Source organism: Salmo trutta, chromosome 2 (genome assembly GCF_901001165.1).
Source record: "Salmo trutta chromosome 2, fSalTru1.1, whole genome shotgun sequence".
NCBI lineage: Eukaryota > Metazoa > Chordata > Actinopteri > Salmoniformes > Salmonidae > Salmo > Salmo trutta.
The window spans coordinates 49,833,099-49,849,286 of NC_042958.1; the positions used below are offsets into that span (position 1 = coordinate 49,833,099).

The window sequence follows — 16,188 nt, forward strand, 5'->3', positions numbered from 1 at the left end:
AATGTATCGTATAGTGTGTGTGTGGCAGGCTTAAAATGATGTCAAAAACAACATTGAGAGTGCGCTGACCCTGGTGCTGGAGGGGGTAGGCAGCTGGAGGTTGAATGTTTGAAGGGGTACGGGACTATAAAAAGTTGGGGAACCACTGATCTAGTGTATATTTAAAACATTGGCTGTGCGGCTTGTCACTTCTCAGGAGAGTGGTACTTAGCAGAGAGCTGGGCAAAGCGGCATTTATTTTTTTGGACGACGACCGTGTGCTTGAGAGTCTTAACCGCCATAATCCAAAGTGCCTTGTCATTGTCAAAGGACTGGCTGGCTCAGTGGAGTGGTTGCCTACTTTTGCTTGACACAGCAAGTCCAACTCTCCAACCAACTCTGCCAGTTTTGGCACAGAGTTTGTGGCCATAGAGCAGTCACATGATTGGCCACATGGTGGCACTACAGGAAAGGAAGTGAAAAGATGCATGGACAAAGTTTTTATGTTTCCAGATTGATTATGCAGTGCGTGCTTTATTCATAATCATAGCACGAATGAACCAAAAAAGACCATCAGACCACTCATCATGCTAAGACTCCGTTTTATTATTTTGGATGAACTAATAACAATTATAGACATAGAGCAGTATCACTTCCTATCACAAACTACTCAAATTAGCTTTAGAATATATACGATTGCACTGGAGAGATACGCTCATTTTGTTGTTCATATGGCGTTACAGGATCCATTGTTGATCTGTGTTTGATTATCTAGCCAGGGCCAGACCCACCATGTTCTGGGCTCTGCTGAAGATGGAATAGTACTGTCGGATGAAGATGTCACCCAGAATCCACAGGTCAGAGTTACTAGACTGGAGACCGGTGCGGCAGCCATAGTAGGTGGACTGTACGGGTGGCAGAGAGAGAGAGAACTAGTCAAAACAATGTTACGGTCACTTCATGGCTACCTAAGATCTACACACACCACAGACACACACACACACACGCACACACACCTGGCGGACGTAGGTGGAGGCTGGGAGAGTGAAGGCCTGTCCGTGGATGTGGAAGACCATCGCTGGCATGTTGTTGATGCTGTTACAGTTCACCACATTCTGAAAAGAGAGAGAGACAAATAGAGGGAGGAGAGGGAGGTATGAGAGGAGAGAGAGATGATGAATTGAACAGCGTTTGCTTTGTGAGGTAGACTGTGTGAGTTCTTTTCTGGATCTTGTTGAGTTATGTCAGTAGTGGTGATGGGAACAAATCATTTACACAACATTATGCCTGGTTCTTCGTGACACATCACCAAAACAATATTATATGACTTACGTCTCCGTTGGCGGAGTAGGCTCCCACAGCACTGGCCATGCTGGAGATGTCGGCCTGAGGTCCCACAATATTAGAGGTGCCGGTGTCCACGATAGCCTGGCAGCCGCCGTTACAGGCCACAATCTGGCCGTTCACAGTCACACTGCAATGGACACACAGATATACACAGATCAGGAGGAGATGGCTGCTTGAGAACTGTTCTTAACCACTTCATCTACCAGTTTCATAGGATTATATAACCCATTAATTAATTAATTAATTAATTCTGCATTTATAACCCTATAAAACGTTCTGTAACTGCAACAGTACCTGTCGACGGTGATCTGCCAGTACATCTGAGAGGACAGGGGGATCCATGCGATCTGGCCGTAGTAGTGGTTGGGGTCAACGCCTCCGAAGGTCACCATGCTACCTGCCGCAGAGTTACTGAAGATGGACGACAACAGAGAGAGAGAGGGGGAGAGAGTGGGGGAGTGTGAGGGGGAGAGAGAGAGGGGGGAGAGAGAGAGGGGGGAGAGAGAGAGGTGGGGGGAAGAGAGAGAGAGAGAGGAGAGAGCGAGAGAGAGAGAGAGAGAGAGAGCGAGAGAGAGAGCGAGAGAGAGAGAGAGGGGAGAGAGAGAGCGAGAGGGAGAGAGAGAGAGAGAGAGAGAGAGAGAGAGAGAGAGAGAGGTTGCATCAGTTCATAGTTCCATGTCTGCCAAGTCATGATGGTATTTGGGAGCCATGTGGCTCTGGTCAAAAGTAGTGCACTACATAAGGATTAGGGTTCCATTTCGGACACAGCCCTGGTTGACCTCCACTCTGACCACTCACCGAGTCAGGTAGACAGAGAACATGTCCTGGTTGACGAGATGCTGGGTCATCATGTTGTCAAAGACTGGTGTGGCCTGAGAGGCTGCCAGGCGGGGGTAAGCCAGACCCAGGATACCATCAGCCTTCATATGAGCCATGAAGGGAGCCTCTGATTGACTCAGCCCAAAGATCTGGTTCTTCACAGGGATCCCACCCACCTACAGAGGACCAGGAAGAGGAGGAAGAGGAGGAGAAGAAGAGGGGAGAGGAAGAAGGAAGAAGAAGAGAATATTTGAGATAGTACTGAAATCTACACAATGATTCCAGTCCTCATGTTGTTGTGTTGAATTCTGTTCCTTACCACAACGGTGTCGAAGCCCTCGAAGCCAGTCATACTGCCAGTGCCGTATTGGATGGACAGGCTCTTTCCAGCATTCTTGAAGGTAGAGGACAAACCGGGGTTGAACTTGTTGTGGTTGGCTGGAAAGAGGGAAGACACGATTAGTCTGGGAGTGTTTGTGTGTGTGTGTGTGTTTGTGCGTGTCTGTGTGTGTTTGTGCGTGTGTGCGTTACAAACCACAAGCTGCGCTGCTGCAGTAGATGGAGGGAATCCACAGGTTGGATGAGCCAGTGTCAAAGATGACAGTGAAGGACTGAGGTGGAGTTCCAATGGAGATCACTCCAAAGTAAGCCAACTAGAGAAGATCAAATAATGAAATAATTATTTGTATTAATAAATACCTCCCCCTACCCTATGATATTATAAGAATTAGCTGAATTACACCAGAATACCTATAGGTCATCAGTAATCGAATTGTTGATTTCAAACTAAAGTTCTCCTGTTGGATCAATAATAAATTTAGGAAGAAGATGCCAAAAGACGTGTTTCTGCCTTCTCTGCTGCCTTACATAGTGGAAAGTGTTAAGTGCTATCCATTCTCATGCTTACATCAGCGTCGTTGGTCATCTGCTCGCTGGAGACAGAGAGGCTCTGGTCGTCAAACCTGGTGGGGTTGAAAGGGAACTTCCCTCTGTACTCATCCCACAGACCCTGCTCCTCCAGGCTCTCCCTTGCACTCTTCCCCTTGATCAGCGGCACCCTGTGGAGGAGGACAAAGTCTGGTTAGGCAAGCAGCTCAGTTCCAGCAAGTTTCTGGTCAAAGGTCCAAGACCTTCTGGTCAAACCATTGCAATAAACTTTATGGCAGCATAGGCTAAACAACTGTGTGTGACTATTCAAATCATACACTTATTTTGGGGTATTATTCCTTTCACTGCCTTCTGATCTGTTGTGTAATGTAAATATAGTAGTATAGCACGAGTATAGCAGGAGTATAGAAAGGGTATAGCAGGGGTATAGCAGGGGTATAGCAAGAGAATAGCAGGAGTATAGCAGGAGTATAGCAGGGGTGTAGCTCGGGTATAGCAGGAGTATAGCAGGAGAATATCAGGAGAATAGTAGGAGTATAGCAGGAGAATAGCAGGAGTATAGCAGAGGTATAGCAGGACTATAGCAGGGGTAGAGCTGGGGTATAGCAGGAGTATAGCAGGAGTATAGCAGGAGAATAGTAGGAATACAGCAGGAGTATAGCTGGAGTATAGCAGGAATATAGCAGGAGAATAGCAGGAGTATAGTAGGAGTATAGCAGGGGTATAGCAGGGGAATAGCAGGAGAATAGTAGAAGTATAGCAGGAGTATAGCAGGAGTATAGTAGGAGTATCGCAGGAGTATATCAGGAGAATAGTAGGAGAATAGCAGGAGAATAGTGGGAGTATTGAAAGAGTATAGCAGGAGAATAGCAGGAGAATAGTTGGAGTATCGCAGGAGTATAGCAGGAGAATAGTAGGATTAACGTACTGGATGATGCATTCAGAGAGTGCCACCATGGCACACAGAACGATAGCCCACTTCATGATGCGATGTCTGGTCTGCTCAGCTGTCCCCTGTAGAACTCGTTCACCTGGGCAAAGAAGCAATTCGTCAATCAACCCATCAAACGCAATGTATCGCAGTTCTTTTGCTCAGCGCAAACCAAGCAAAGTAGAGACCTTGAAAGGAACCAGACTCACCTGTAGATGCCTGTGGATGAGTGATCTGAGACGTGTGTGTGTTGCCTTATATATAGACGGTCCACAGTTCTACCTCTGCATTCCTTTATCGCTACGATAAGAGCATTTCCACCTACCATGATAAGTACTGGTGAAATAATGGACGACCTCAAGACAATGTCAATCTAACGATTACCTCGGTAGTCCACAGTATGTTGGTTCCAATGGCTACATTACAGTAATGTGTGTATACTGTTGAAAAGTGCCAGTTCTAATCATATAATGGATAACCTGCCAGACTTCTCTCTAGGAGATGAAATGACTTGTGTTTACTCAGTGATATAAAGTAAAGGTCCCCACTTGCAAATACCCTCCTATCAGCACACCTTTCCCTCACACGGTTTACTTTTGGATTAGGCAGCCTTATTAAGATTACTGTATCTCTGTTAGAATACGATGCCTATCAGCCAGGGATTATTTCATTAACTAACATGGCACATTTATGAGAACATTCACAATGTTAACAATTATCTTGGTGATTATTTAAAGATAAACGTCACTATATGTTTCAAATAGCAAATATAAAGGACATTCAACACAAAACACAACGTTACTTCTGGGCCAAGTGGCCGTATGTCTTCATTGATCAGCAAGAAAAATATATATGCCATGGTCCTTTGAGATTAAAAAAATTATCCTCTATTTAAATATTGTTTTATACAACAGATACACAAGAAGAAAAAGGTAAACAACCCCAGCCCCCCCGAATATGTACAGTTGAAGTCAGAAGTTTACATACACCGTAGCCAAATACATTTAAACTCAGTTTTTCACAATTTAATCCTAGTAAATGTAATTTAATCCTAGTAAAAATTCCCTGTTTTAGGTCAGTTAGGATTACCACTTTATTTTAAGAATGTGAAATGTCAGAATAATAGTTGAGAGAATTATTTATTTCATTTTTTATTTATTTTATCACATTCAAATGTGGGTCAGAAGTTTACATACACTCAGTTAGTATTTTGAAGCAAACGTTTCGAGTAGCCTTCCACATGCTTCTCACAATAAGTTGGGTGAATTTTGGCCCATTCCTCCTGACAGAGCTGGTGTAACTGAGTCAGGTTTGTAGTTATCCTTGCTCGAACAAGCTTTTTCAGTTCTGCCCACATATGATAGGATTGAAGTCAGGGCTTTGTGAAGGCCACTCCAATACCTTGACTTTGTTGTCCTTATTTCCACAACTTTGAAAGTATTTTGCCACAACTTTGGAAGTATGCTTGGGGTCATTGTCCATTTGGAAGACCCATTTGCGACCAAGCATCAACTTCCTGACTGACGTCTTGAGATGTTGCTTCAAAATATCCACATAATTTTTCTGCCCCATGATGCCATCTATTTTTTGAAGTGCACCTGTCCCTCCTGCAGCATAGCACCCCCACAACATGATGCTGCCACCCCCGTGCTTCACGGTTGGGATGGTGTTTTTCGGCTTGCTAGCCTCCCCCTTTTTCCTCCAAACATAACGATAGTCATTATGGCCAAACAGTTCTATTTTTGTTTCATTAGACCAGACTACATTTCTCCAAAAAGTACGATATTTGTCCCCATGTGCAGTTGCAAACCATAGTCTGGCTTTTTTATGGCAGTTTTGGAGATGTGGCTTCTTCCTTGTTGAGCGGCCTTTCAGGTTATATCGATATTGTCACGTCCTGACCAGTAAAGGGGCTGTTTGTTATTGTAGTTTGGTCAGGGCGTGGCAGGGGGTGTTTGTTTAGGGTGTTTCGGTGTTGGTTGGATTATGTTCTATGTTAGTGTATTTCTATGTTTTTTCTAGTTGGTCTATTTCTATGTGGTGTTTATTGGGTTGACCTTCAATTGGATTCAGCTGCTTCTCGTTGCCTCTGATTGAAGGTCCTATTTATAGGGTTGTTTGTTCTATGGGGGTTTGTGGGTAGTTATTTCCTGGTTTAGTGTTTGTTGCACCTGACGGGACTGTTTGGAGTCGTTTGTTTTGTATACGTGTTTTTTTTGTTTTTCCTTCTTCAAATAAAAAGTAAGATGAGTATACATTTTCCCGCTGCGTTTTGGTCCACTCCTAACGACAATTGTGACAGATATAGGACTCGTTTTACTGTGGATATAGATACTTTTGTACCTGTTTCCTCCAGCATCTTCACAAGGTCCTTTGCTGTTGTTCTGGGATTGATTTGCACTTTTTGCACCAAAGTACTTTCATCTCTAGGAGACAAAACGTGTCTCCTTTCTGAGCGGTATGATGGCTGTGTGGTACTATGGTGTTGATACTTGCATACTATTGTTTGTACAGATGAACATGGTACCTTAAGGCATTTGTAAATTGCTCCCAAGGATGAACCAGACTTGTGGAGGTCTAAAAAAAAAAATCTGAGGTCTTGGCTGATTTCTTTTGATTTTACCATGATGTCAAGCAAAGAGACACTGAGTTTGAAGGTAGGCCTTGAGATGCATCCACAGGTACACCTCCAATTGACTCAAATTATGTCAATTAGCCTATCAGAAGCTTCTAAAGCCATGACATCCTTTTATGGAATTTTCCAAGCTGTTTAAAGGCACAGTCAACTTGGTACATGTAAACTTCTGACCCACTGGAATTGTGATTCCAGTGGGTGAATTATAAGTGAAATAATCAGTCTGTAAACAATTGTTGGAAAAATTACTTGTGTCATGCACAAAGTAGATATCCTATTCGACATAAGTATAGTTTGTTATTGTCACGTCCTGACCAGTAAAGGGGTTATTTGTTATTATAGCTTGGTCAGGACGTGGCAGGGGGTATTTGTTTTATATGGTTCGGCGTGTGTGTGTATGTAGAGGGGTGTTTGGTTTATGTATTCCGGGGTTTGTCATTGTTCTGTTAGTGTATATCTATGTTCTGTCTAGTCATTTCTATTTCTATGTTTAGGTAATTGGGGTTGGGGCCTTCAATTGGAGGCAGCTGTCTATCGTTGCCTCTGATTAAAGGTCCTATAAATAGGAATGTGTTTGTCATCAGATTTGTGGGAGGTTGTTCTTTGCATAGCTGTGTGTTGCCTACAAGTGTCATGGGTGTCATAGGGTAAAGACCAAGACGCAGCGGGAAAATATATACTCTTCTTTTTATTTGGTGAAGAAGGAAAACACAATAAATGTATACAAAACACAAATGAACTGGACAGTCTTGTCAGGCACACAGCTAAACAAGCACAATCTCCCACAAAATCCCATGACAAACAAACTCCTAATTATAGGACCTTCAATCAGAGGCAACGATAACCAATTGCCTCCAATTGAAGGTCCAACTCCAATTAACTAAACATAGAACTACAATAGACTGGACAGAACATAGAAATACACTAACATAGAACAGACTAACAAACCCCGGACCACATAAACAGAACACCCCTCTACCTAAATTCATAGCCCGAACCACATAAAACAAACACCCTCTGCCACGTCCTGACCAAACTACAATAACAAATGACCCTGGATGCACCTCACACAAATAACCAAAAATAACCCCCAAAACAAAAATCCCAAAACTATATGGGAGGGAAGGGAGGGTGGCTGCCGTCACCGACGGCTCCTGTGCTAATACCCCCCCTCCCCAAACCTCCTACAGTGTCGGTGGCTTAGGCTCAGGCCTTAATCCCCTACCTGACCAAACCACTCTCACTGCATACCTTTGCCAGAGGCCAGTCACTGAGGACCCTGGACTGTGCTCTAGGAGCTCTGGACTGTAGGCCGACTCTCTCGGTTCCGGACTGTAGGCAGACTCACTCGGTTCCGGACTGTAGGCAGACTCACTCGGTTCCGGACTGTAGGCAGACTCACTCGGTTCCGGACTGTAGGCAGACTCACTCGGTTCCGGACTGTAGGCAGACTCACTCGGTTCCGGACTGTAGGCAGACTCACTCGGTTCCGGACTGTAGGCAGACTCACTCGGTTCCGGACTGTAGGCAGACTCACTCGGTTCCGGACTGTAGGCAGACTCACTCGGCTCCGGACTGTAGGCAGACTCACTCGGCACCGGACTGTAGGCAGACTCACTCGGCTCCGGACTGTAGGCAGACTCACTCGGCTCCGGACTGTAGGCAGACTCACTCGGCTCCGGACTGTAGGCAGACTCACTCGGCTCCGGACTGTAGGCAGACTCACTCGGCTCCGGACTGTAGGCAGACTCACTCGGCTCCGGACTGTAGGCAGACTCACTCGGCTCCGGACTGTAGGCAGACTCACTCGGCTCCGGACTGTAGGCAGACTCACTCGGCTCCGGACTGTAGGCAGACTCACTCGGCTCCGGACTGTAGGCAGACTCACTCGGCTCCGGACTGTAGGCAGACTCACTCGGCTTCGGACTGTAGGCAGACTCACTCGGTTCCGGACAGTGAGCCGTCTCACTCGGTTCCGGACAGTGGGCCGTCTCACTCGGTTCCGGACAGTGGGCCGTCTCACTCGGTTCCGGACAGTGGGCCGTCTCACTCGGTTCCGGACAGTGGGCCGTCTCACTCGGTTCCGGACAGTGGGCCGTCTCACTCGGTTCCGGACAGTGGGCCGTCTCTATTGGTTCCGGACACTCTGGACGAGGCACTGTTGCCGGACACTCTGGACGAGGCACTGTTGCCGGAAGTTCTGGACGAGGCACTGTTGCCGGAAGTTCTGGACGAGGCACTGTTGCCGGAAGTTCTGGACGAGGCACTGTTGCCGGAAGTTCTGGACGAGGCACTGTTGCCGGAAGTTCTGGACGAGGCACTGTTACCGGAAGTTCTGGACGAGGCACTGTTGCCGGACACTCTGGACGAGGCACTGTTGCCGGACACTCTGGACGAGGCACTGTTGCCGGACACTCTGGACGAGGCACTGTTGCCGGACACTCTGGACGAGGCACTGTTGCCGGACACTCTGGACGAGGCACTGTTGCCGGACACTCTGGACGAGGCACTGTCGCCGGAAGCTCGGGACTGGGCTGACGCACTGGAAGCCAGATGCGTGGGGCTGGTAGTGGAGGTACCAGACTGGGCACACGCACCTCAGGGCTAGTGCGGGGAGCAGGAACAGGACATACTGGACTGGGCTGATGCACTGGAAGCCTAGTGCGTGGGGCTGGTACTGGAGGTATCAGACTAGGGACACGCACCCCAAGGCTAGTGCGAGGAGCGGGAACAGGACGTACTGGACTGGGCTGACGCACTGGAAGCCTAGTGCATGGTTCTGGCTTAGGAGACGCCAGCCTAGAGACACGCACCCCAAGGCTAGTGCGAGGAGCGGGAACAGGACGCACTGGACTGGGCTGACACACTGGAAGCCTAGTGCGTGGGGCTGGTACTGGAGGTATCAGATTAGGGACACGCACCCCAAGGCTAGTGCGAGGAGCAGGAATAGGGCGAGCTGGACTGGGCTGACGCACTGGAAGCTTAGTGCGTGGGGCTGGTACTGGAGGTATCAGACTAGGGACACGCACTACAGGGCTAGTACGAGGAGTGGGAACAGGATACACTGGGCCGTGAAGCATTACTGGAGGTCTGGAACATACAACCCCTACGGCCTGAGTGCTCACTCGAGCATGGCACTTGCGAGGGGCTGGAATCATTTTCACCGGACTGTGTGTGCGCATAGGCGAGATCGTGCGCACTTCCGCATAGTACGGTGCTCCTCTGATCCGCTTTTCCCCACAATAAGCACGGTGGTTTGGCTCCAGTCTACCTGACCTAGCCAATAACACCGTGTGCCCCCCCCAAAAAAAAATTCTGGGGCTGCCTCTCAGGTTTAATTGCCAACCGTGTACCTATATAACTGTTCCTCTTCTCTTCGCTCCATTTACGACGTTCCTCCCTCGCTGTCTCCACCTGTTTCCATGGCAGGTGATCCATTCCAGCTTGGATCTCCACCCATGTGTAGGATCCTTTCCCCTCCAAGATGTCCTCCCAACTCCAGTACTCCTTGTAGTCCATCTGTTGCTGCTCCCTCCTCCGCTGCTTGGTCCGTGGTTGGTGGGAGATTCTGTCACGGGTGTCGTAGGGTAGAGACCAAGACGCAGTGGGAAAATATATACTCATCTTCTTTTTATTTGGTGAAGAAGGAAAACACAATAAACGTATACAAAACACAAATGAACTTGACAGTCTTGTCAGGCACACAGCTAAACAAGCACAATCTCTCACAAAATCCCATGACAAACAAACTCCTAATTATAAGACCTTCAATCAGAGGCAACGATAACCAACTGCCTCCAATTGAAAGTCCAACCCCAATTAACTAAACATAGAACTACAATAGACTAGACAGAACATAGAAATACACTAACATAGAACAGACTAACAAACCCCGGACCACATAAACCAAACACCCCTCTACCTAAATACATAGCCCGAACCACATAAAACAAACACCCCCTGCCACGTCCTGACCAAACTACAATAACAAATAACCCCTATTACTGGTCAGGACGTGACAGCAAGACTGTTTGTCGTCCGTTTATCGGTTTCTTGTTTTGTTTATTAAGTGTTCACATTAAAAGTTAAATATGAGCACTCAACCTGCTGCGCCTTGGTCCATCCATTACGATGACCGTTACAGTTATAATTGTCATAAGTGTTTGTTACGGGTGTGTAATGGAGGCGAAGTCAGGTGCAGGAGAGCAGAGTGTAGTTAACAGGCGCACTTCTAATTCCAGTCCAAACGAAAGCACAGAAGTACATAACAACGTGTCCAAAACATGGAACAATAAACAAAAGTCTGGCGCGTAACAATACACACATAACATCAAAACAATTTCACACAAAGACATGGAGGGAAACAGAGGACTAAATACATTCAGTGTGATTAGGGAATGAAAACAAATCAAAATATGTTTTGATGACAGCTTTGCAAACTCTTGGCATTCTCTCAACCAGCTTCATGAGGTGGTCACCTGGAATGCATTTCAATTAACAAGTGTGCCTTGTTAAAAGTTAATTTGTGGAATTTCTTTCCTTCTTAATGCGTTTGAGCCAATTAGTTGTATTGTGACAAGGTAGGGGTGGTATACAGAAGATAGCCCTTTGGTAAAAAACCAAGTCCATATTATGGCAAGAACAGCTCAAATAAGCAAAAAGAAACAACAGTCCATCATTACTGAAAGACATGAAGGTCAGTCAATATGGAAAATGTCAAAAACTTTTAAAGTTTCTTCAAGTGCAATCGCAAAACTATCAAGCGCTATGATGAAACTGGCTCTCATAAGGACCGCCACAGGAAAGGAAGACCCAGAGTTACCTCTGCTGCAGAGGATAAGTTCATTAGAGTTAACTGCACCTCAGGTTGCAGCCCAAATAAATGCTTCAAAGTGTTCACAGACACTTCTCAACATCAACTGTTCAGAGGAGACTGCATGAATCAGGCCTTCATGGTCGAATTGCTGCAAAGAAACCACTACTAAAGGACACTAATAACAAAAAGAGGCTTGCTTGGGTCAAGAAACACGAGCAATGGACATTAGGAAATCTGTCCGTTGATCTGATTAGTCCAAATTTGAGATTTTTGGTTCCAACCGCCGTGTCTTTGTGAGACACAGAGTAGGTGAACGGATGATCTCGGCGTGTGTGGTTCCCACCGTGAAGCATTGAGAAGGAGGTGTGATGGTGTGTGGGTGCTTTGCTGATAACACTGTCAGTGATTTATTTAGAATTCAAGGCACACTTAACCAGCATGGCTACCACAGCCTTCTCCAGCGATACGCCATCCCATCTGGTGTGGGACTATCATCTGCACTTAGTGGGACTATCATTTGTTTTTCAACAGATCAATGATCCAACACACCTCTAGGCTGTGTAAGGGCTATTTGACCAAGAAGAAGTGATGGAGTGCTGCATCAGATGACATAGCCCCCACAATCACCCGACCTCAACCCAAATGAGATGGTTTGGGATGAGTTCAACCGCAGAGTGAAGGACAAGCAGCCAACAAGTGCTCAGCATATGTGGGAACTCCTTCAAGACTTTTGGAAAAGCATTCCAGGTGAAGCTGGTTGCGAGAATGCCAAGAGGGTGCAAAGCTGTCATCAAGGCTAAGGGTGGCTACTATTTGTTGAACACTTTTTTGGTTACTACATGATTCCATATGTGTAATTTCATGTTTTGATGTCTTCACTATTTTTCTGTAGAAAATAGTAAAAATAAAGAAAAAGCCTTGATTGAGTAGGTGTGTCCATTTCTAACACAGAAGAACTAGTAAATAAGTAAAAAATTCCATCATACATAAGTTGAATTTCAAACGCAGAAGCGCTAATAAATAGGTAAACAACAGTGGGAAAACGTGTATCTTGAAGTATAGTACACACTTCATAGCTTAGTGGAACCTTAAAGGTTCATACACTATATACCCATAGTAGTAGGCACTTTTATGTCAGTCTCTCTCTCTCCATTTCTCTCTCTCTCTCTCTCTCTCTCAATCTCTGTCTGTCTCAGGGCCCTCTGAAATCCAGGTTTGCCCTGCACCTCGCTCCAGGGCCTTCATGTTGATCTCTTCCACCTCCACTAGAAGCCTAGGGGGGCCTCTGAGCTGTATCAGCCGAGGGAAAGCTCCCTGAGTGTCTGCCTCGATGTCTAGGAAACTGGCTGGCTCCAGGACACCTGGAAGGCCTGGTGCCCACGCCCAGGCCAGAGCTCCTGTGGGTGGGTTTTGTTGCCTCGGAGAGGTGGGTGTCTCTGGGTGGGTGTGGGTGAGGCTGGAGAAAGGCAGACTCGGAGTAGGAGCTGCAAATGTGAGGGAGGGAGGGATTGATTGATGGAGGGAGGGCAGGAGAGAGGGGTTAGATGATAAATGTCAAGAATATAACCAGAAATATAAACAGTACAGCATATGATCATTGCAGGAAATATGTTGGGAGCATATAGTCAGGGCCAGATACTGTATGTCTAGAACTTAGGTCTGGAGTGTACTGGTCAGGCAGGTCTTACGTGTGGGATAGAGAAGTGTTCCCTGGGAGTAGCAGCCACTGTCTGATGTTGAGGGACTGTTGGACACTTCTGTGTGTCTGATGTTGAGGCCTCAGCAGGTCCTCCTCTGAAACACCATGAGAGACAACAGAGCTGTTTTAGGTGTTTTCACACACAGACCAGACAGGGTTAGGACATTGGCTTGCAGGTAGTGACTGTGGCTGTAGCTGTGGTCTGGAGGCAGGTCAGACAGGGATTGAGATGGACCCACACGTGCAGCGGAGGACGGGAGGGAGTTGTGGGAAGGGGGGGTTGGGGTGAAGAGGGTGAGGCAGGTAGAACAGGAGGTCTGACTGAGGGTCCTACACCACCGCATGCTGCACGTACTACGACCCAGGACACACACACACAAATATTATTATTGTTACCTATTTGAAATAGTACTACCTAAAGCCTCAATCTTCTGCTTTCCTTGTGTTCCAGTAGGCAAGTGAATATGAGACTATGAAGTCTGGCAATGCGAGACTACAGTATTTACCTGTGTTGTCGGTCTCCAGGCGAAACAGGTCCAGACCACAGTGTTGGAACGTTCCCTCACCTTCCCTCTGCGGGTGGCGCAAGCTGTTTTTAGTCACCCCGTACAGACTGCTCTCGCTTCTGCTCCCCTTCACTCCCACTCAGGGCTGTAAAGTGTGTGTGTGTGTGTGTGTGTGTGTGTGTGTGTGTGTGTGTGTGTGTGTGTGTGTGTGTGTGTGTGTGTGTGTGTGTGTGTGTGTGTGTGTGTGTGTGTGTGTGTGTGTGTGTGTGTCTTTAGCATTCTAGACCTCATAGCAATGGTGAGAGACATCTCCATAGCAACGGGACCTAATTTCAGCACTTCTCCACCCTTCCCTCTCCTTTGCTCCATTTCCTTGAATATATATTATTTTATTTATTTAGTGCAATAACTCTTCTTCCGACTTTAAATCATACATCTTTGAAGGGTTGGTCATGAACCAATTGTTAAAAAAAATAAAATACACTTGATATTGGCCTGAATGATCAACACTGGTTGAAATTGCACAGGCTCTACAGTTGGCACCATTTTCTTGTTTTTTTATTCACGGAAAACCAGGGGCACACTCCAATACAGACAAACAAAGCATGTGTGTTTAGTGAGTCCGCCAGATCAGAGGCAATAGGGATGACCAGGGATGTTCTCTTGATACGAGTGTGAATTGGACTGTTTTCCTGTCATTGTAGCCATTCATCACGTAACTTTTGAGTGTCAGGGAAAATGTATGAAGTAAAAAGTACAAAAGTGTCTTTAGGAATGTAGTGAAGTAAAAATTGTAGTGAAGTAAAAATATAAATTGTAAAGTACAGATACCCCCAAAAACAACTTAAGTAGTACTTTACACCACTGCTTGACCTCTATTTGAGGGATGCGACACCATTATATCACATTAAATTCCATCATTTGGTGTTATATGTTGACGGTTGTGTCTCAGGCACCACTACAGAATCTCCCATAAGTGTTCAATTGGGTTGAGATCTGGTGACTGAGATACAAGCACACACACACACACACCCTTTAAACCCCCTGTGCTCCTTTGAGACCTCTCTTTCAAAGTCACTGAGATCGCTTCTTCTAGCCATTGTAGCCAAAATAATGGGCAACTGGGCAGTTTTATGCATGGTGTTGTTATGTTTTAATTACTTAATTAAGGAACCACACCTATGTGGAAGCACCTGCTTTCAATATTTATTTTATTTATTTATTTAACCTTTATTTAACTAGGCAAGTCAGCTAACAAATTCTTATTTACAATGACGGCTTACCAAAAGGCAAAAGGCCTCCTGCGGGGCCGGCCTGGGTTTAAAAAATATATAATAAATACAATATAAATATAGGACAAAACACACATCAAAACAAGAGAGACAACACAACACTACATAAAGAGAGACCTAAGACAAGAGAGACCTAAGACAACATAGCAAGGCAGCAACACATGGCAACACAGCATGGTAGCAACACAACATAACAACAACATGGTAGCAACACAACATGGTAGCAGCACAAAACATGGTACAAACATTATTGGGCACAGACAACAGCACAAAGGTCAAGAAGGTAGAGACAACAATACATCACACAAAGCAGCCACAACTGTCAGTAAGTGTCCATGATTGAGTATTTGAATGAAGAGATTGAGATTTTAAAAACTGTCCAGTTTGAGTGTTTATTGCAGCTCGTTCCAGTCGCTAGCTGCAGCGAACTGAAAAGAGGAGGACCAGGGATGTGTGTACTTTGGGGACCTTTAACAGAATGTGACTGGCAGAACGGGTGTTGTGTGTGGAGGATGAGGGCTGCAGTAGATATCTCATATAGGGGGGAGTGAGGCCTAAGGGTTTTATAAATAAGCATCAACCAGTGGGTCTTGTGAGGGGTATACAGAGATGACCAACTTACAGGGGAGTATAGAGTGCAGTGACAATATACTTTGTATCCCTCATTTACTCAAGTGTTTCCTTTATTTTGACAGTTATCTCTAGTTGGATGAGAACATACAGCCCTCTACTGAAAGAGATCGAGGGAAGGCATGGAAACGTGTTGAACATGCATTGTATTGGATAATAAATATTCACTTCACAAATACTAGATATCGTTGCCTTTAATATCTCGGGAGTTGCTGCGAAAAATATTGGAGGATGCGGGCATCGATCCCGCTACCTCTCGCATGCTAAGCGAGCGCTCTACCATTTGAGCTAATCCCCCAGCTGATATCACAAAGGAAGTTTTGGGTACTAGACCCACACCATTGCAAACGTTTACAGTACTGTACTAGTTAGTTATCAATGGCTAGATTTCATCCACTAGTTGAAAGATTTTTAAGCGAAAAGTATAACATTAGCACAAAAAGATATAAGCATTCTACCTAAAAAGGGATGGTTGTAGAGAGAACAACATAAAGTAGCATTACGTGAGACCAATGACTTCGACATGATGATTATTCATTACAATATTAGCACACAAAAAAAGCTTTTCCATGCGCTATTTGTCACGTAATCTATTTCACCGACAAAAAATCCACCCTTGTCCAATGTATTTTGTATTGTAGACTTT

General features: G+C 45.7%; 1 protein-coding gene and 1 non-coding gene across 2 annotated transcripts; both read right to left on the minus strand.

Moving 5' to 3' along the window:
* Positions 1-564: 564 nt before the first annotated feature.
* Positions 565-4,247, minus strand: LOC115156499 (pepsin A). The gene is made up of 10 exons (XM_029703929.1): positions 4,174-4,247; positions 3,962-4,064; positions 3,053-3,203; positions 2,681-2,798; positions 2,465-2,583; positions 2,125-2,321; positions 1,621-1,737; positions 1,312-1,453; positions 996-1,094; positions 565-884 (listed from the first exon to the last, which is right to left on the minus strand). The coding sequence occupies exons 2-10, from the start codon at positions 4,015-4,017 to the stop codon at positions 747-749; spliced, it is 1,137 nt and encodes a 378-aa protein (XP_029559789.1). The 5' UTR covers positions 4,018-4,064; positions 4,174-4,247; the 3' UTR covers positions 565-746.
* Positions 4,248-15,767: 11,520 nt separating this feature from the next.
* On the minus strand, positions 15,768-15,840 carry trnaa-agc (transfer RNA alanine (anticodon AGC)). Its single transcript has one exon. It is a non-coding gene; the product is annotated as a tRNA-Ala (tRNA).
* Between the last annotated feature and the right edge of the window lie 348 nt (positions 15,841-16,188).